General features: G+C 28.6%; 1 protein-coding gene across 1 annotated transcript in view; it reads right to left on the reverse strand.

Annotated features, from left to right (window-relative positions):
* The window catches only part of LOC113376018 (muscle calcium channel subunit alpha-1), a 61,609-nt gene extending 41,425 nt beyond the window's left edge, over nt 1-20,184 (reverse strand). Inside the window, exons 1-5 of the mRNA XM_026615949.1 lie at nt 20,172-20,184; nt 19,821-20,041; nt 17,506-17,789; nt 3,595-3,700; nt 36-175 (exon numbers count right to left, since the gene is read on the reverse strand). Of these exons, the coding sequence (XP_026471734.1) occupies nt 36-175; nt 3,595-3,700; nt 17,506-17,789; nt 19,821-20,041; nt 20,172-20,184 (764 nt within the window). The remainder of the gene's footprint in view (nt 1-35; nt 176-3,594; nt 3,701-17,505; nt 17,790-19,820; nt 20,042-20,171) is intronic.
* Between the last annotated feature and the right edge of the window lie 2,022 nt (nt 20,185-22,206).

Consider the following 22,206-nt stretch of genomic DNA (forward strand, 5'->3'; position numbering starts at 1 on the left):
TACTATATAATACATGATAAATTAATAATACTTACCCTATGACTACAATTGTAAAATCTAACAAGTTCCAGCCGTTCCGCAGATACGCCCCTGGATGGAGTATAAAACCGTATGCTATAACCTTCATCACGCATTCGGCAGTGAAAATAACTAGAAACACGTATTCTATGATTTCCTGCAAAGAAATATGACAAATTTATATATTGTATGATTCTGAATTTGATGTTGACATATGATTAATAAAGTCTAAAAATCGGGCTTAACATACATAAAAAACCAAAATTTATTTCAATACAATTATTTTAAATTCATACGTTTTGGCTATAATCCTTGCTTTCTCTCAGTGCTCACTAAAAATAAAATTTAAAACAAACACAATTGATTTGAAAATAAAAATATAAACAGTAAAAAGTACTCACATATAGTTAATCTTAGTTTTAATATACAAAATTCAATAAACCAAGGTATCAGGATATGGTATTGCACCACAGTCACTACACTATGTTATATAAACAATAAAATTGTAATTAAATAATATTTCACAAAATACTAACTTAAAACATAACAATTAGATAGTGTGTAATATATGTGTTATCCGTAAGACATAAGGCATGGAGAAATATTTTATTTTTAATGTTTTTACCAAGATTCTACACATGTGTGAAACTAATTGCGAATCCTTTGCGCAACATTTTTATTGTTTTGCGAGAAATTTCGTAATACTGTCTAAATAAAAGAGATTTAAGTCGCACAGCGTGTTGAGTTCATTGAGTTTATTTATTGTTCTATCGTTATGAATAGTCAAAAATGATCCTCCTATAATTCTTTGTTTAAATAAATTTTGTTCGAATTGTAGTACAGTCGGATTAAAAAAGTCTGTATTGTGTTTTGAAGCATTAATGTGGTCCGCAAGCATAGTTTTAAATTGTCTGGGAGTTTTAAAATTATTTTTGTATTGTTGTAACTAGGATTATAGCAACGCATGAATGTAAAATAAATTTTTGAAAGAAATTTATGTTTTTTATTGATGTTATGCCCGATTATTAAACTTTGTTAATATATATATATATATATATATATAAATAAAGTATTTTTATCATATATGCAATGTATATTACATTGATTAATTAAGAATTATCATATTCAATTTTTTACAAGTTAAGTAGACTACTAAATTAATAATGGTAATCACTTCGAAAGAAATCCTTGTATAAAAAAATCGTTGATATCAAGTTGAACTAAAAAGTAATTCACAATCAAGTTCTGAATTAATTTTACTGCATTCATTGAAAACGTGTGTATAGTAATCCACATTATTATTAATAAATTAAATCAAAAGTTTAACCGGCATACTTGCATGTTTGTTATTAAGTTGCACTATACATTTGCAGTTGAAACTAACTAAATATTCATATATCAAACAATTTTCACACACAATGAGTTTGCAGCACTACGGAAATTTCTTACTTAGTCTGGTTTAATACGTTTTCCCAAAACAATGAACATTTTATACGATGCAGAGAATACATACATTACAATATATATTATACAATACATATGTTATAATATATTCATTGAATGTAAAAGTAACGTTTCACAAATTTATCATCAAATAAGAATGTTATTGAAATAAGTGAATTATATAACTTTTTAAAAATATAATCTTGTTAAAGTATAGAAATATATAAAAAAGATAGTTGGCATATCTAATACACATTTTTAATATGAGCACAACTTATTCAAAACTTTTATATATCACAAAACTTAAGTCTCATGTCATTTGTCAATGTATAAATAAAGACAACAAAAAAAAAAACAACCTTTATCAGACATTAAGCAAGCCACAGAGATAATCACAAATTTTATAGAAGAGAAAAGATATTGCACCTAAAAGAGTGTTAGTTAAAATATTTTTTTTTTCACTTAATATAGAAATTATTTTTGACTAATTAGTGAGTATTTCTTGCTTAGTAAGTGAGCTTTACGAGAAACTTTTGAAAGGAAAAATGAGTTTCATATCAACAATTATTCATAAATAACTATGAAAGTAAATAATTTTCAAGGAGTTTTTTTAATTCGTACAATTTTGTTTTATAAGTTAGGAAAGTATATTATATTATGAATATTTGTATTGTATTATTTGTATGCATTGTATTTATATATATGTATATATATATATATATATATATATATATATATACATATACATATACATATATATATATATGTGTATATATATATATATATCTGTGTATATATGTGTGAAAGTATAAATATATTTATACCGAAATTTATTTATATGTTCTAAATGTTTTAGAGATATAAAGTAAGTACTACTCTTTCCTACAAATAAAGTCTGTGTAGTAAAATTATCTCTGATTTCTTTTTTTTGAACTGCTTCCATTTTTAACAAAAAAATATTTATTTCATTCTTAACTCATAAATGATTTCTACGTTTTGGGCATATGTGATATCTCTCTCATCAGGAATTTTAAAGTGTTGAATTTTAACAAATTTTAATTAATACTCACTACAAATTAAAATATACTTTTTCTCTATAGACGAGGTAAAATGCGATGGCTGGGGGCCAAATAGGTCCAATATCTCATTTTCAATTCTAAAAGGATTTTACGAAATATTAGTTACATTTTTTAATCAATGCAAATGTTATAAGTGTACATTTTTACAGAGATAACACAGTATATAATTTTGATTTGGTATTTTGTCAGAAATGTTTATAAGCAGATTTGGAATAATTATTGATTTAATTCATCTCTTGTAATACTGCTTTTTTCAACTTAATTCACTTTATTATTTTTTATTTGCTAGGGCAAAGGAATAGTTCGTCCTTTTTACCCCAAAAACGAGTTTTTAATGAGGTTATATAACGTATACTTGAAAATTATACGAAGTTCTCGTAAATCACAGTGTTCACAACCAAAAAAACTAACGACGAAAGAAAATACTTTTGTTATGAATTTAATTTTAATTTAATTGATAATCAAAATAAAATACAAATACAAATAAATACAAATTTAAATTATACAAATATCATGAATATATAAGTTTATAGATTCATTCATAAATGAAAAAGGAAATGAATATTTTTTTAGTTGAAAGGAGGTTTGTAATTGAGAAAAGTAAAACCAAATAATATTTATCCAGAAAAACATGTGCATATAGGCATATATATATATATATATATATATATATATATATATATATACACGCAATGATATAACATAATGTATATACAAATTCTATTCAAGATGATTTCTATAGATTTTAATGGCAACTATGATTGGATGTCAATTAGTTATATAGCTTTCCAAACAGCGAATGTGAATGAACTTTAATTAAATAGAGAATTTAATCAGCTTCGTTATTATTCCACTGTCACGGAAAATCGTTTGTGATTTGATCGCTTTCATGACGTTTGTGAAGTCATAATATTTGCGAACTCATTAGTTGCACCGATAATTCATTCAAAGGCCGTAATTATGATATTATTTTTCAAAACTATGACATAATGATTTTAATGATTTACTCATATATACAATTAAAATAATTATAATTTACTATATTAGTACTTACCAAATATGTATTCGTAATATTCGAATCGCTATTAGGATAAGGAGTGTAGACAGCCAAAGCCACGCAGTTCGCAAAAATTGTTAATAAAATTAAATATTCAAATGGTCTGTAATAAAACTGTTAAGGAAAATATTGTTGAAAGTAATATATATATATATATATATATATATATATATATATATAAATTTTATGCAAATTAAATGGATTACATATTCTTAATATCTAAGGTTCATTTATTAAAGCTAAAGCTTATTTTAATTCATATTCACATTGTTTTTAATTGTCTGTAACATGTGATTATAAATCAGTGTTTTATATTGCTCTATACAAATACAAAATAAATTTAAAATGATTAAAAAGTTAATTTTATTTAAATCGTTACTTTTCTTTAACAATAAGCTAAGTTATCTTCACCGCACATACTATTTGACGTAGTTTTAAAAGTTTATGTTGTGCAGTCATATTTAGATAATTGCATATAATATTCATTGAAAATCAATCAAACATATAGTTTGAAAACATTATAAAAAATCATAAATAATCCAGGAGTGTATATTTATTATGAATTTGGTGACATTTTATCAGTACATAATCTCTGTTCGATTTTAGTATGATTACGTATAATATGGATATAATAACAATGATAATAATGTCTTCAAATTTTTTTGCTCTCAGGGGCTGAAATGCTTCTCAAATGATAAAAAGTATTTTTCTGAAAGTTTTAGCTCTTAATATTAACTTTGAGATTGTCCGCACTCCAATCCAAAATTATTGTTTAATGAATCTTGCTGGAATGTTACAAAATCATATTTTTACCATTGAAGATGACACAAGAAATTTGCTAAATGTTCGACAAAAAATAAAGATACTGTACAATATCTACTATTTTTATTAGATGTACTAGCCAGAAGAATTTGGGACACAACATCAAAATTATTATGAAAAACTAAACATTTATATATGTAAATATAATATAAATAGGTTTGTTTTGTGTTAATTTCAAAAACTGCTGAACGAAGAAAATAAAAGCTTTTGAAACGTTGCTTTTTAATATTTATTTAATCGATTTTCCTTTTATTATGAAAATAAAAAGTATTTTACCATTTTACAATCTTGATTACATCTTTGATGAAACTTGCAATCACGCTTGAGTACTTTTTTTTAAAGAGAAGCCTCTCAAAGTCAAGCGATTTTAAAAATTTTAAATTCATAGTTCAACAAAACGTCTTAATTCTTGAAAACTTAGAGCAACTGTGTCATTATTTTTGATAGTGATCCTAGAAATATCATTCAGATTTACGGATCGATAATTTAAATAAACAAATTCAATAAAATTTAACCATTATAACCAAAAAATGATTACAATTTTACCAAAAGCTCTGGGTTGCACTCAAAAGCTCATAATTACCAAACAACGCGAGATATTGTTTTAACTTCCCGTCGGGTAAGTTATTGTAATAGTCTAAAAATCGAAATTGAAAAGTTTTGCATATCTTCACGTTTTGAAAGTTACTGAACATTTTGGCATACCTTATAAAAATGAACATGTATGCGTGTGTGTTCAAAAAATATTCTATTCTTATTGATAGGGAGATGTGCTGGTTAGTTTTTGGCAAAAGATAGGTCCAGCCGTTTCGGAGATATAAAGATGAAGGTGCAAGAAACAACAGTTTTTGAGAAAACTGAGAGAGAACTTGAGAGATTCGATTTAATTGATTCAAAAAAATTTCTGTTGACGAAACGAAAATTCAATTTCAATTTTTTTTGGAATATCGAAAATCATTCGGATTTTAATTTTAATTCTAGCTAAAGTCCTAAAGCTCACTTGTATACTTCTAATAAATAATTATAATTTTGCAATTCAGTTTATATAATTCTTATAAATATTAGACAATGTCTTCCATTTTAAATCCGATTGATTAAGTTTTGTATATTTACATTTTGTAAACATTTATAAACTTTGTTGTTTACTTCATAAGCTCTTATATTTTTACTATGAACAATGAATAACGAAATTTACAGTATTTATGATCATTTATTTGAAAACATGTAATATTCCTCGAATATTATGGTACGGAATTATTTCATTATGATACAGAAAGTTTCAGCAAATTGCCTTAAGGCACGATGCACGATACATCACTTGTTTAGTTTTTTTTTCAGGGCAATTACAGTCAATTAAAACACCCTGTTTTGCTTGAGGTTGATTTCTGAAACACTCTGTATATATACATAAATCTATACCCGTGTGTATGCATGTATGAATATCTTTGAGAGCGAACAAGCGTGCCCATACAGCAAAATTCAATCTACCGGACTGAAAAGAAATATTGGCACCGGTAATGTAATTAGTGTTCAATAACAATCAAGCTTAATTAGTGGGAACTAACAACAAGTAAATGCACTTCCATCGAGCCAAGGGTGAAATTGCAGCGAACACACGACAAACGCTGCTAGTGCTACGTAGCCACGGGCTGTAGCTGCTAGATGGAGCGCAGCTCATAGTATGGTAGCGGCGCCGGGGTAATTTATTAATATTTGCTAAACTTAATATTGAACTACAAAATAGAGAAATAAATTCTAACGGTTGCAAAGTTTTGCATCTTTTACTGCAGTGTCGGCTACTAATATTATAAAACTGTTTAAAGTTGGCCCATGAAGTAATATATAGAGATTAGCAATTTATTTTAATTTGGTGATGTCAGTTATTTGAATTAGTTTAATATATTAGCTTATATTTCTTTAGTTATAACTTATAAAAACTAATGAATTTAAACAAAAACATTTTATAATGATTTAAAGTTGATTCAGGAAGTAACAGGTTTAAATGTGCTATTTATTTTAATAAGAAGATGCTAGTTATTTTAATTAGAGTTGGCATACTATGCTGTTTTATATTGTATGTTTATAAGTTATTAATAACAAATAATTTATACACAAAATATAATCTGCAGTCACTTTTCAATGGGATCTTAAACGATGTCAAAATATTTTTTTGTCTCGATTGGACATGTAAACCGTTCTGCATAATCAGAGCTACTGTCCCGCACGTCGATGCAGTAAACAGAACTGTGCAGGTGCGTCATTTTTTGAACGGTAATATAAAATTGATCTATAATAAAATTTCGGTTTGCGTTATTCGAATCGATTAATTTCAAATTTTCTATATCTTATTTCTTTTCGAATTTATCAATATTTGATAATGTGTACAATTTTTTTTTTGTGATTGCTTTAAATAGTTATCTTGATCAATGTAAATTAATGTAAAACACACCTGGGGTTAGTTGAGCTTAAAAGTTGGGGCTAGTTGGAACATACAAGAATTATATACAGATTCAAGTGAAAGGGATCGGGTAGAATTTATAGTTTGTATAATGTAGGCACATGTATATAGTGTTACAAAAGACACTATAAAGCCGATTCAGCTGTAAAATAGACCAATGTTATGGTAAGGCTTTGTTACGTAGCATCTTGCTTAAAATGACACTGAAACCTGTCAAAATGCTATGTATTTGCCGTGCAATCAGGCGTTTTAAAAGTAATATGTAAGTTCACTCGTATATTATTATGTCATATCACAAAGATGCACTTATGATAAAATTCTTTTTTGACGTTTATGCGTTTACTAGGTTAGGTCTTCAATCTGAAACGCCTAACTGCACAGCAACCACAGAGCATTTCATCAGTTTTTAGCATCACTTTATATGAGAAACGCTACGTAACATAGCCTTGCCATAACATTGGTCTATTTTACTGTAGAATAGGTCCATATATCTTTTGTTTATTTTATTGCATTTTACGTTGATTTATATTGAAAATTTATATTGAACTTTTGATATTCATTAACTGCACATATTTGAGCTTTACTCTGTGCTGAATCATTGTTTTGCCAAGAAGCACCAGGCCCATAAAAATTTATATTATAAGAGACATCACATATTTTATTTGCATTTTGCATTTAGTTTGCTTTGATTTATGAAAAAAAAACTTATAAACAAGTCAGATTTTTTTAACAATGAGTAAAGCATAAATTATCGGTTTACTAGTATTTTTGTCATTTTTTTATCGTTAATACTTTATTTGGTAGACGTTACAACTAGCCTCTAACACGAAGTTAGTTGTAGCACATTTTCTAGAAAATAATACATAGTAAAATAATGAATGATAGTTGTGAAATTGTTTACTTCCTGTAGGATAGATTAAAGTAATAGTAAAAAAATCAAAAATGAAAATTTTTATACAAATTTACGTTTCAAAGGTTTCTGAACATTTTGGCAATTGGATGTATGTGTGTGTGTGTGCGGATACATATTTCTGTCGACGATTTTGCAAATACGGATCAACTAATTTCAATAATTCAAAAAACATTCGATATCTTCTGGTAAGGAGACGTGCTAATTAGTTTTTGGCAAAGGCAGCAGTCTAGCCATCAAAACTGAAAATTAGACATATGTAAATCGTTATATCACATATTCTATAAAAATTATAATAATAAGTACAAATTTTGTATGCATTTTTATAGGTTCTGTACCAATGTTTACGTGTTAGACAACTACGCTGTGCTTACGCGCTTCGATATTTCGACTTCAAATCAGCAATGCAGCGCGATTGCTTAAAAAAATGTTCATAATTTTCAAAAAAAATCAAAATACAAAATAGATCGAAACATAAAAAAATCTAATTTTTCAAGTCAAATTTTTTTCAAAATTTCTCAAAAATCTATTTTTTTTCAAACATTCGCAAAGTTCTTTATTTCGTACAAATACATATAGTCGTATAGTCAGTAGATCTGAAGATATATCCATTCAAATAAAACTGTTACAAGTAGCTCCCTAATAGCCTCTGCTATTTTTAAGTGTTCTGTATAAGCGCAAATTTTAACTAACTATGAGATGCAATCAGGCGTTTTAAAAGTAATATGTAAGTTCACTCGTATGTTATTATGTCATATCACAAAGATGCACTCATGATAAAATTCTTTTTTGACGTTTATGCGTTACTAGGTTAGGTCTTCAATCTGAAACGCCTAACTGCACAGCAACCACATAGCATTTCATCAGTTTTTAGCATCACTTTATATGAGAAACGCTACGTAACATAGCCTTGCCATAACATTGGTCTATTTTACTGTAGAATAGGTCCATATATCTTTTGTTTATTTTATTGCATTTTACGTTGATTTATATTAAAAATTTATATTGAACTTTTGATATTCATTAACTGCACATATTTGAGCTTTACTCTGTGCTGAATCATTGTTTTGCCAAGAAGCACCAGGCCCGTAATTTATATTATAAGAGACATCACATATTTTATTTGCATTTTGCATTTAGTTTGCTTTGATTTATGAAAAAAAAAAACTTATAAACAAGTCAGATTTTTTTAACAATAAGTAAAGCATAAATTATCGGTTTACTAGTATTTTTGTCATTTTTTTATCGTTTATACTTTATTTGGTAGACGTTACAACTAGCCTCTAACACGAAGTTAGTTGTAGCACATTTTCTAGAAAATAATACATAGTAAAATAATGAACAATAGTTGTGAAATTATTTACTTCCTGTAGGATAGGTTAAAGTAATAGTAAAAAAATCAAAAATGAAAATTTTTCTACAAATTTACGTTTCAAAGGTTTCTGAACATTTTGGCAATTGGATGTATGTGTGTGCGGATACATATTTCTGTCGACGATTTTGCAAATACGGATCAACTAATTTCAATAATTCAAAAAACATTCGATATCTTCTGGTAAGGAGACGTGCTAATTAGTTTTTGGCAAAGGCAGCAGTCTAGCCATCAAAACTGAAAATTAGACATATGTAAATCGTTATATCACATATTCTATAAAAATTATAATAATAAGTACAAATTTTGTATGCATTTTTATAGGTTCTGTACCAATGTTTACGTGTTAGACAACTACGCTGTGCTTACGCGCTTCGATATTTCGACTTCAAATCAGCAATGCAGCGCGATTGCTTAAAAAAATGTTCATAATTTTCAAAAAAAAATCAAAATACAAAATAGATCGAAACATAAAAAAATCTAATTTTTAAAGTCAAATTTTTTCAAAAATTTCTCAAAAATCTATTTTTTTCAAACATTCGCAAAGTTCTTTATTTCGTACAAATACATATAGTCGTATAGTCAGTAGATCTGAAGATATATCCATTCAAATAAAACGGTTACAAGTAGCTCCTAATAGCCTCTGCTATTTTTAATGTGTTCTGTATAAGCGCAAATTTTAACAAACTATGAGACATATAGCTTAAAATTCGTAACAAGCAAATTATTTAATAATTGATTAAATTTGATTATATTTGACTTAATATCAAATCCATATAAATGTTTGATGTTACTATAAGCAAAGCGTAAGGGCTTTGAGAATAAGCTTAAAGCTCCAGGAACTATCAAAAATGTAAATAATTTTCTTTCGATATAAATCTTTATAAATTGACATCTACTCTACTATATTTTACTTTACAATATCTATGCCTTACTATGTGACCTTTAGAACTGTATAAGTGAAAGTGTATATTATGTATATTAAAAAAAGAGAACATTTATTCCCTCGTTAATATACTCTTTGTAAGCTCATATTATCAGTAAAAAAGGCAATTTGCTTGTGAGTGTGTGTGTCAATACAAATTTTCGTGGACGATTTCGGGAAAACCGATATGTATGTGTGTATTAATAAATAGTGTATTAATGATTACATATATTGACAAAAATTACTTATTACTAATTAATTGATTACATATAGTGACTGAACTATTTTTTATTTAGCATATTTATATAACTTCTAAGAATAAATAATGAATAGCATATACAAGAATTTTTTCTACCAATTATAGCGTTATCATGAATGTAGATCAAATTCTACTAATTACCTTTACATGATGGTTTACATGATGATTCTCAATATAATTTGTAGTCTATATACATTCATATTCAAACATTATTAATTGGAATATTAATTCATATTACTATAGATAAAAGGCTTTAATGTTTATAGTAATAAATGTTATTGGAACTAAATATGTACAGAATTCTGGGATTGGCATTTATTGTAGAGCATATTGCCGTCAATAAGCCGTCAAACCGTGCATTTACTTGGCATAAATTAATAATGAATTTGAATACTAGAATTAATATAGTTTATGTAATCGATTGAATATATCAATTTCATGCACCAGAGCCGCCAGATATGCCAATGGGAAGATTACACATATGTGTTACATTCAGTTGTGACATGAAACTACAGGTGAAGCTGGAAGTTATTCGAATTCATAGAAATTTCATGTTGGATAGGAAATTAAAAATATCACGATCAATAGAAAATCCAAAAATATGAGTAGTGTAAATTGTGTAAAAGTATTTCGAATGAAAGTAGCTCATGGATTTATTAACTCAAATATACAAACAGCCAGTCCTATTTAACTTCCCGTAGAGTAAGTTATATTAATCGCAAAAAAATAGAAAATGAAAATTTATGCATATCTTTACGATTCAAAACTTTCTGAACATTTTGGCATACCTTAGAATAAATGGATGTATATGTGTGTGTATGTATGTGTCTAGTATGTATGTATGTGCGGAAGCAAACATTTGCGGAACACGGATTAACCCATTTGAGTGATTCAAAAAACATTTGATTCTTTTTGATCGGAAGAGGTGATTTTAGGCGTAGACAAGTCTAGCCGTTTCAAAGATATAGGACAAAAAGTGCAAAATATTGCAATTCAGTTTTTGAGAAAATATTTAAGAGCGATTCGAGCAGTTCCAGGAATTTGCCGTAAGGCATAAAGTCATGCACAACTAGTTATCAGTTTTTTATTATATAATAAATTTTATTTTGTGATATATAGCACAAATTAAGTCAATACAATCAATAATCCAAATGTTAAAGAAAATGATGGTGAATATTCTGAAGTGATTCAAACCGTAGCAATTTAATGTTATATGAGGACTGGAAAATATCTCGATTGTACATAAAAACTTTGAAATTTGATTTGATTGAAATAATTAGTTAAATATATTAAGTTTCAAAAAAGTTAGAGGTGAGTGCATCACAATTTACTTAAATGAAGTTTTCAGAATAATAACAACTTCTCTTTTTAAACAATTAAATAATGTTTTTATTATGATAGATAAAACGCATAATAAAAAATTAGTCAACTAGTTCGTTATTTTTTTCGTTTTCCGTTTAAAGTAGTTTACTTTAAAATTCACACATTACATCAACAAGAAATTATGAGAAAAAATAAGATAAATTAAAAAGTGCATCATAAGGTCAAATTAAAGTGCATCATGATTTACTTAACTCGAGCATCTATATGAATAACAATTTTTGTTTCTTTTTGTAATATTAAAAGTTTTACATTATGAGTCAATTGGTTTCTCATTTTTGCCATTCATATAATAGTGAATCTCTTATATTTTAGAAAATGATGATGAATATAATGCGGTTCTATAATACATATATCTAGATTAAAATATTGAATTTGCAATATAAATCAAAGGCGGTTTACTTTGTAATTCAAATTTTAAAGGGGCAACTATTTATGAGAATATCAAAATAAATCAAATCATGAATACATGATGGATTTTCCGTCGAGAAATATGTATAAGTTAAATTGTGATAAGTATAATTTAAAAAAAATTAATACTCTATAATTTTACTTTACAATATCTGAGTCTTACTATGTTATTGAATATGTAAAAGCTTGTATTGCGTATACTTGTGGAAAAAAGAAAAATATTGAATTTACAATTAAGAACAAAAATGTGCGATTTGCTTTGCAATTCAAACTTCACATAAGCAAATATTTATGAGAATATCAAAATAAATCAAATACAGGAATAAAGGATATTTTTGGTCGACAAATATTGTGATAAGTTAAATTGTGATAAGTATAATTTAAAAAAAATGAAAGGGTGTCAGAACATGTTTTACTCATTTATTGCAAAATGAAAATATTATTCATTTTCGACGTATCTCGATTCAATTTTTATAGTAACCGCCCTGTTACGTATAATGTACACTGCCATAAAAAGCTTTATATGTGTAAGATATAGATATTTATTAGCCGTAATATATAGAAATTGAATTCATATGCAATAAAACATTTTCATAATACTTAAATCTACACATATACGAAAACAAAAACCTTCAGTTACTGTTCAGTGAGTAGTCCGCATTTATATCTCAGTTCTTCCAATTTGTAATCTATCGTTAAATCCACACAAATGTTACGTGCGTGATTTCGTTTGCTTTAGGGGAGATACATTTTATTCCTTCTCGTTATAAGATTTTTACACATCATTGACACAGATCGTAAAATAAAAGCATTTTCTAGAAGTAAACTTATATTTTATACCGTAATGCGAGTGTGTTGATGTTAAAGAAAAGAAGATGCTTTTCAAACGGTATCATGTTACGACCGAGTTTCTGCAGATGATCGCACGCAAGAACAAAGGATACATAGACACGAGGCTGGAATGATACAACATGTATCCTTCAAAAAAGCACCCAATAAAATAATAATACTAGAGGTGCATGGAATCGTGCCATAAGGCAAATTGCTGAAAATTCCCGTACCAAAAAATATTTTTTTAAAAAAAGATTAAAGTAATAGACCATTTTAAAGAAATTGAATTTTTTCAGCTTGCGTTAGCTGCGTAGACGCGTGAGTCTAAAGCTAAAAAGCAGTCTAAAGGCTAAACAATGGTATTGGAATCCATAGAAATGAAAACAAAATTTATAAAATATCTGATAATTTGATGTACATACGTCTAATTTCATTATTTTTGTCTGCCAAATGGCATTTTTTTTAATTGGATCGCCAAAACCGCTAGACTGATCTCCCAAAAATTTCATCAAAACTTCATTTTGTCAATACATAAAAAATTTTATTGAGTCATTCAAATCGGACGCACCGTTCTCTTATAAAATGCATTACCATTTTTGGCACTCAGTAACTATGCTCTTTGAATCATTTAAATCGGTAGATCCGTGTTCCCGAAATCGTTGCCGAAAATTTGTATCCAACACACACACACACACATACATCGATTTTATTCTAAGGTATGCCAAAATGTTGATGAACTTTGAAATGTAAAGATATTTACAAATTTTCATTTTCGATTCTTTTGCGATTACTGTAACTTACCCTGCGAAAAGTTAAAAATGTATCATATAAAGCATCTTGACATAATATTGCATAAGGGTTATAAATAAAAAAAATATGTACAAGTTTTGCGATAGCTATAAAACGAAATAAAATATAGTAAAGAACAGCTGTCTCTATAAAATATCTAATAATTTGATGTACATATGTCCATTGAACATTTTTGACCGTCAAATGGCTTTTTTCAACTTATTTTTATTGAGAGTCCACAACCGCTGGACCTGCCTTTCAAAAAATTTAAACAGCTTTTCATTTAGTCAATACAAATAAAATGTGTTTTGAATTACAGAAATCAGACGCTTCGTTCTCTCAAAAACTGAATTACCATTTTTGGCCCTGTTTGCCACGTATCTTCGGAACGGCTAGCCTACCTTCGCTAAAAACTAATCAGCACGTCTTCTTATTATATTTTAAATTATTCAAATCGGTTATTCAATACTGTTGAAAATGTCGAGGACCATATACGTTGTTTTGTTTGAACCATTTTAAAATTAAATATCTTGGTACAAAACCCAAAAAAAATTACACAAAATGTGTACACATTATTAAAATCTCTATAAAATTTTTGATAATTCGATGTACATATGTTCAATATACATTTTTGACCGACAAATTGCATTTTTTTAACTTATTTTTATTGCGAGTCCATAACCGCTTGACCTGACTTCCCAAAAATTTAATCAGTTCTTCATCTTGTTAATACAAGTAAAATGTTTTTTGAATTATTGATATCGGGCTCACCGTTCTCTTAAAAACTGAGTTACCGTTTTTGGCACTTTCTGCCCCGTATCTTCGGAACGGCTAGACCTGCCTTCGCCAAAAACTCCGCACGTCTCCATATTGATACGAATCGAATGTTTTTTGAAATCAAATCGGGTGATCGGTGTTCCCGAAATCGACGACAAAAATTTGTATCCACACACAAAAACATACACACACATACATCCCTTTTTTCTCAGGTATGCCAAAATATTCAGAAACCTTTGAAACGTAAAGATATACAAAAATTTTCATTTTCGATTTATTTGCGATTACTATAACTTAGCCTACAGGATGTTAATAACAGATTGTAAAACAAAAATAATTATTACATAAGGCCTCTTCTTAATTAGCGTTCAATTGAGTTAAGAATTTAATAATATCTGAAAAAATAAATCAATTTAGTTCTAAGGAACGTTCAATACGCTCGCTGAAATAAATCTAACAATAAGGAGATCATATTTCAGATCCTTTTCCGTTAAATTGCCCATCTCTATGTGTTTTGTTATGAAAAAGATTTGTATCACCAAGTCTGTGACTACTGAGTTTCCGATAAAAAAGAAATTGCAGACAAAACGGGAAACCTATACGATACACTTGCTGTACGCATCGACACGTGCCTGTTATGTTATTACAGAAAAGGTGTTTCTTTGTTAAATTCATTCTTTGAGAATTTTCGATATGCAACACGCGATGCCAGATCACGAGCAATCGGATCGAACCGTATGTTATAAATTGCAACATTGTAAAAATAAAGTATAATATAAAGCTTTCACGTAGAAATAGAATGTAATGCCGCAAATATATCTGATTTTATGCATCTTTGCAAGCCAATAAGAATAAAAAGACTAAATTACTGGTATTTTCAAGGTTGACTAAAATGCTGAATGAAAACTTGTTTACTAAACGGAAATGATAATTAAATGTAGTACGATTAAATGTAGTACGATTAAATGGATTACTTAAATACTCTTTTGAAATACGTGTTCATACACGTATGAATTTCAATAAATATATATTTTGTAGCTGGACTGTGTTTCTTAATTGATTTTTATTGTAATAGATAATACAAAAAATATCTAAATATTTATACATTTAATTTATATATTTAATATCTGAAATTAAATATTTAAATAATAATTTAAAGGATACAAAAATAACTAAAATTGACCTAATTGGCAATTTAAAAAATAACAATAAATTGAGGGAGATGTACACAAGAAACTCTTCCACCACTTTCTTCGCTCTATCGTTTTATGAGTTATAACAAAACTTAGTAACAAATAAAACTCTATATACTTGAAAAAACCTAAATAAACAAAAAATTTAATATATATTATGCTGAATCATTTTAAATATTACAAATAGAACTGGTAGGTATTTGTTGAAATAGTTTTTTTATAAATTAATATATCTTGAGATAATTATATTATACTGATTTTACTGATTATATTTCCACAAAATACAGCTAGATATATGCTTTAACTATTTCCCTGCCAAATCAAATAAAAATAATTAAATAAATTAATTAATCATTCTCGAAAAAGGTGCTGTATTACAACTTACGTGTTTGGGGTTAGTTTAAACATCTACCGGATCTAAGGACTAACGACAAAAAAATGACAGTAACTCTGATAATTCATTCTTTACTTATTTTTTTGAAAAATAAATAATTTGTACGTAATTCTTTTTATAAATCGACGCAATCTATAGGGTGGCCCAGGGTGGTCTAGGGTGGCCCATTTAAAAATTGGAATTTATCGATAGCAACTTGCCTGTAGGCCACACCGTGCAGAATTTGGAGTTGCGGTCTGTGGAAAAAAACTAAGAATTTTGAGACCTTGCTAACAGTGTATAATACTTTATATGTTTTCTTTACAGAAATATCTAAACCGTAAGATCACTAGATCACTAGGACCGCTAGATGCACCATCCTGGACCACCCGTTATAATTAAAGTAATAAACAATTTTATCATAAATCAAGGAAAACTGCAATTATTTTCATAATACAAATAAAATATATAGTTATAGTGAAAAGTGAATTTGTATGTGCCTATATCTTACAAACTATACATTCCATCCAATCCTATTCAATTGAGCCAGTATATAATTCTTGTATGTTACAACTAGCCCCAATGTTTTATTTCAACTAATGCCAGATGTGATTTTTTATATTAATCAAGATATCAAGTCAATATCAAATCAAGACCATTCACATAATTTAGAAATTACTAAAATTGTCACACATTAAATTGTTGATAAACTTGAAACGGAGTATTAAATACAAATTTTATATTACATGTAATAAATGACGGACCTGCACAGTTCTGTATACTGCGTCGCCCGCGGGACTGTAGTTATAATAATATTTGCAGAACGGTTTACATGTCCACTGTAGACAAAAAAAAATTTAATATCGTATGTTACCATTTGCCCCTGTTACAAGAGTCCCCAAGTTTCCCTAAATAAGTTTTAAAAAAAAACTTCTAATGTGTTTTGTTAACGATAATTTAACAAATTTAAAATGCCACCAAATTTTAATCATTAAATTTTAAAACTTTTTATTTAAAATTTATTATTTTTAATATATGTTATTAATAATAATTAATTATGAATAAGATTAGATTTTATCAATTCATCTCGTAGAAATTTTTTATTTTATTTATTAATTAATTTTTCTACTATGCCGATTTTGATTTGTATTATTAAAGAAAGTTTAAAAAATAAATATATATTGTTTTATTAGCTTAAATATTAGAATTTTAAGGTCTTTGTTTCATATTTTTACATTCCACTCACCACATTCTTCAAATACTATTTCAATTGCTTTATACGAAAAAATATAATTTTCACTCTAAAAAAATTCGTCTAAATAAAACTTAAATTTCAAATATTAAAATCTATGACTTACCACTGGCGCCGCTAATAACTTTTTTAAAGAAAATTATCTAAAAAGGATACTTCCATTCTACAATATCGATGCACATCTTTCGCAGCGGGTTCTTGAGCGGCAGGCAGAAGAGCGCCCTCAGCGGTCTATCGGGCGGCGGTTTTCCGGTCCTGCGCACGGGCCGTTTCGCCGCCGCCGCGTTGGCCGCCGCGTTGTTCGCGGCATTCGCGTTGCCGCCGGCAGCCGATGCGGCGACACCCGCGCCCGTCGACTTGGCACCGGTCGCCGCACCGCCACCGCCCTCCGTCGTCGCAACGGGAGCGGCCGTGCTGCTCATCACGCTAATCGCAGTCGCCTGAAAAGATAAAAGACATGTGAGGTATTGGATGTAGTATAAAGATAGCGAATCGTAAGAAATTTTTTTTTGTAAAAATGTGCGGGTGAATAATGTTTTTGGTCCTGATACTGTAACAGCTAATTATGCGCAATTTTGATTTCGTCGATTCATTCGAGTAATTCTGATGTCGAAGTCGCACGCGCACTGTATGACCAATTATCGAAAATGTCGACAAAATCAGGGAGTCCAACCGTCATGTCAGTCGATTTCGGTTGCCCAAAAGTTATAGATTTCACAAAAAATCATTTGGCACCATTTAAATAACGCTGGATACTAATGACTGGGATTGACGGGGAATTATCTACTGTGAGCTGATCGGTCAATAATTGAATGGTCTGAGAGAATCAATCGCCCAGAAGTGGCTAGCATTGGCCAATAGGAGAGAAATTATGTACTATCAGGACAACGCCAGGCTACACACATAGATAGGGATTCTGCAGAAGTTCCGGGAGCTTCTGAATGGGAAGTTTTTACTTGCCACCAAGCGATTACCATATGTTCCTGCCCACAAAGAATATTTTTGCCGTTGGAAAAAAACTCATAGCGATTTTTTTTTTAAATTATTATGTATAGTTTGAAATGAGCTTAGTGCAATCTAGAGCTTTGGTCAAATTGTGACCATTCTTCAGTTAATGCGGTTAATTTTTAACTTGCGTAGGGTAAGTTATTGTAATCGTCCAAAAATCAAAATTGAAAATTTTTACATTTCATCACGTTTTGAAGGTTTCTGAACATTTTGGCATGCCTCAGAAAAAATGGATGTGCATTTGTGTGTGTGTATGTATGTATGTATACAATTTTTCGTCCACGTTTTCGGGCGCACGGATCAACCGATTTGAATGGTTAAAAAAACATTCGATTCCTTTTGATAGTTTCAGAGATAAGGAGCAAAGAGTGCAAAAAATAGAAATCGAGTTTTTGAGAGAAAGGAGCTTCCGATTTGAATGAACTAAAAAACATTCAATTCGTAATGATGGGGAGAAGTGGTGATTAGATTTTGGCAAAGGCAGGTTTTCGAGATACCGAGCTGAATGTGCAAAAAATGGCAGTTTTTGAGAGAACTAAGCATTCGATTTTATTGATTTAAAAAACTTTCTGCTGGTTTTGACAAAATAATTGCTTTTGGAAAAAAAATATTTCAAAATATCGAAAATAATTCAGATTTTAATTTTAATTCTGGCTAAAGTTCTAAAGCTCACTTATATACTTCAAATAAATAATTTTAACTTTGTAATTCAGTTTAAATAACTCTTATAAATATAAATAGACAATGTTACAGTATTTATAATAATCTATATGAAAACATTTAATATTTCTCGAATATTTCGTACGGTACGGGAAGTTCCAGCAATTTGCCTTAAGGCACGATGCCACGCAAAACTAGTTTATAATTTTGTTCATTTAAGCTAGGTTTAGGTTTTATTTTTTATTCTAATTTTTTTTATTATAAGACTTTCAAGTATTTCACATTTTTTACTTTAAAGTAGACCAATTTTGAAAACTATAAATGCATAGTTTAACAAAATGTCTTGATTATTAAAAACTTAGGGCAATTATGTCATTATTTTTGACTTTGGTCCAGAAAATGTTATTAACGGTTACGAATCCAAAGTTTAAATCAACAAAATTAATAAAGATTAACCACAATAACAGAAAAATGGTCGCAGTTTCATCAAAGCTCTAGGTTGCAGTTAAAAGCTCACAATTTTCAAACTACATAGAATAAAAAAAAACAATTTTTTTATGACTGAGTTCTGTAACACCCTATATATTTATTTATTATTTGTATTTTTTATCTTAATTTATATATTGTATATTAAAAATTAAAAATTGATTGATAATGAATATCTAATCCAATTCAATTTATTTTTCAAAATTCAACTTTGCTGGAGATAAAAAGTTATACCAAAATATGCAAATTTCAGAAAAGAAAATTATATTAAATTAATATTAAAAATTACATAAAAATATTAATCTATTATAAATTACCTGCTGCCATGCACCGAGCGTCAGCGAGTATTGTGGGTCAAAAGCGGCCGCTGCTCGCTTGCGGTGTTGTTTCTGCTCCTCTTTCTGTTGCTTCTGGGTCTTCGGCTGCTGCTGCTGCTGATGATGTTGTTGCTGCGTGCGGTGCGCCTGCTGCGACGACTGCTTCGCTGCGTTGGCTGCGTTCTTGTCGACGGGTTGATCGCACTCATGCTGCTCGCCGCCTGGAAAATGGAAAGAGAAGAAAATTGGTGAAAATATTGTTTTGATTTATGAACTTGAACAGAAAATTATTACAAATATACTGGAGAATGGAAAGATAAAAATATTGGTGAAAGTATTGTTTTGATTTACAAACTTTAGCCATATTTATGTGCGAGGATATAATGTGTTTTCTGACAATGGAGACATAAAAATATTTGGACAGATAAATGTGAAGATTTTAACAGAACAACAAACAAAAATATTATTTGAATTGCTTCAGTTACAAAAAAACAATTTCAGGCATATTATTCTAAGAAATAATAATTGTAAAATATTTGGATAAATATATTTCGTGTTTGATTGATTTGCTCACATATTTCAATAAGTCAAAAATGTTACTAACTAATGATAATCTAAATTATTTACTTTATAATATGCATTATTTCAAATAGAGAATACATTGAAAATCTAATTTGAATTAGTATTTTTATATGCAACAGTTTTTTATAGAACTTACACGTAATTGGGGTAAAACAAAACAACTCAACCTTCATACTGGCAAGGTGTAAACAATAAACAACTAGTAAATAATAATATAAACTAGTTGTAAGTGGAATTCTGTCTCAAGGCAATTAAGGCATCGTGCCTCAAGGCAAATTGCTGGAACTTCCCGTGCGAAAAATTATTATTTATAATAATAATATATATAAAAAAATAAGATTTTTGAGAAACTATAAACTGGACAAAAAATTACTTTTTTTTGAAAAAAAAAAAATGTTTTCTTTATTTTGACATATTTTGGAAGATCTTAACTTCTTTTCAAAGCAATCGTACTGCTTTTACTGCATAGAGACAAAATATAAAGCGCGTAAGTGCCGCGTCGCTGTCTAACGGATAAACAGTGGTACGGAACCCATAGGAATGTAAACAAAAATACTTATTGGTAAAAAAATGTTGATGTGCATATGTCTAATGATCATTTTTGACCGCCAAATGGCATTTTTTTTACTTCTTTCGTAAATTTCCGAAACCGCTAGACCTACCCTTATGAAACATTGATCAACTCTTCATCTTGTCATACAAGTGAAATTTTTTTGAATTATTAAAATCGGACGCTCCGTTCTCTTAAAAACTAAGGTACCGTTTTTGGCACTTTTTGCCCCATATCTTCGAAACGGCTAGACCTGCCTCCGCCAAAAACTAGTCAGCACGTCTCCTTATCAATACGAATCGAATGTTTTTTGAATTATTCAAATTGCTTCATCCGTTTTTCCGAAATCGTCAACGAAAATTTGTATCCGCACACACATACGTACACGCGCACACACACATACACACACATACATATATTTTTTCTAAGGTATGCCAAAATATTCGGAAACCCCTGAAACGTAAAGCTATATAAAAATTTTCATTGTTAATAAGTTGAAATAGCTATTTTACAGAAGATAAATCAATAGTAATTTGAACTTTAATGATGAATTCTTCCGACAAAGTTCTATATTATTGTATCCAGTGCGATCTTTAACAAAAAAAGGTGCCCATAAAATATGTGAAGTGAAATTATTTCAAAAAGAAGTTATTTATTTGATTTGTAAAAATTGTATTTTAATGCAATGTTACCATTGTTAATATTTTACAAAATATGTTAATTATATAATACAGTATAAATTATTATAATATTTTTTTTAATGATTAAGTTAGTGTTTTTACAGAACACTAAACACACGTGAATGACTAAATTGCATCTTACGCTGAATATTCAACGATGTAGAAAATAAGTCGTATGTTTTATATAAAACACTAAAACAATTTTGCCTACATACTCATAAAATTAAAAATTACATATTTCATTCCCAATTAGTTTCAAAAATATATTCACTACTTGCTCACTACTTGAAGATCGGCTCTATCGTAATAATCTTGCACGGACAACTTTTAATAAGAACCAATTATTTTTTGAGCATAACGAATGAGTGCACTTGTTAGAATATGCCTTCGTTATTTTCATTATTCTCCTTTTACTTTGTTTGAGTACTTCACAAACTTTAACAACATTTGCTGCGAAATAAAACTGATGGTAAAGTTATGTGTAATTATTTATAGTAATTATATAATACGTTAACTAAACAGAACTCTTTGTGCTGCATTGCTTCACTTATTTTTCATGGATAAAATCTGCTGT

This window comes from Ctenocephalides felis, unplaced genomic scaffold, assembly GCF_003426905.1.
Source record: "Ctenocephalides felis isolate EL2017-DRISC unplaced genomic scaffold, ASM342690v1 CF-g0.4_SCAFFOLD_01886, whole genome shotgun sequence".
In the NCBI taxonomy this organism is placed as follows: Eukaryota; Metazoa; Arthropoda; class Insecta; order Siphonaptera; family Pulicidae; genus Ctenocephalides; species Ctenocephalides felis.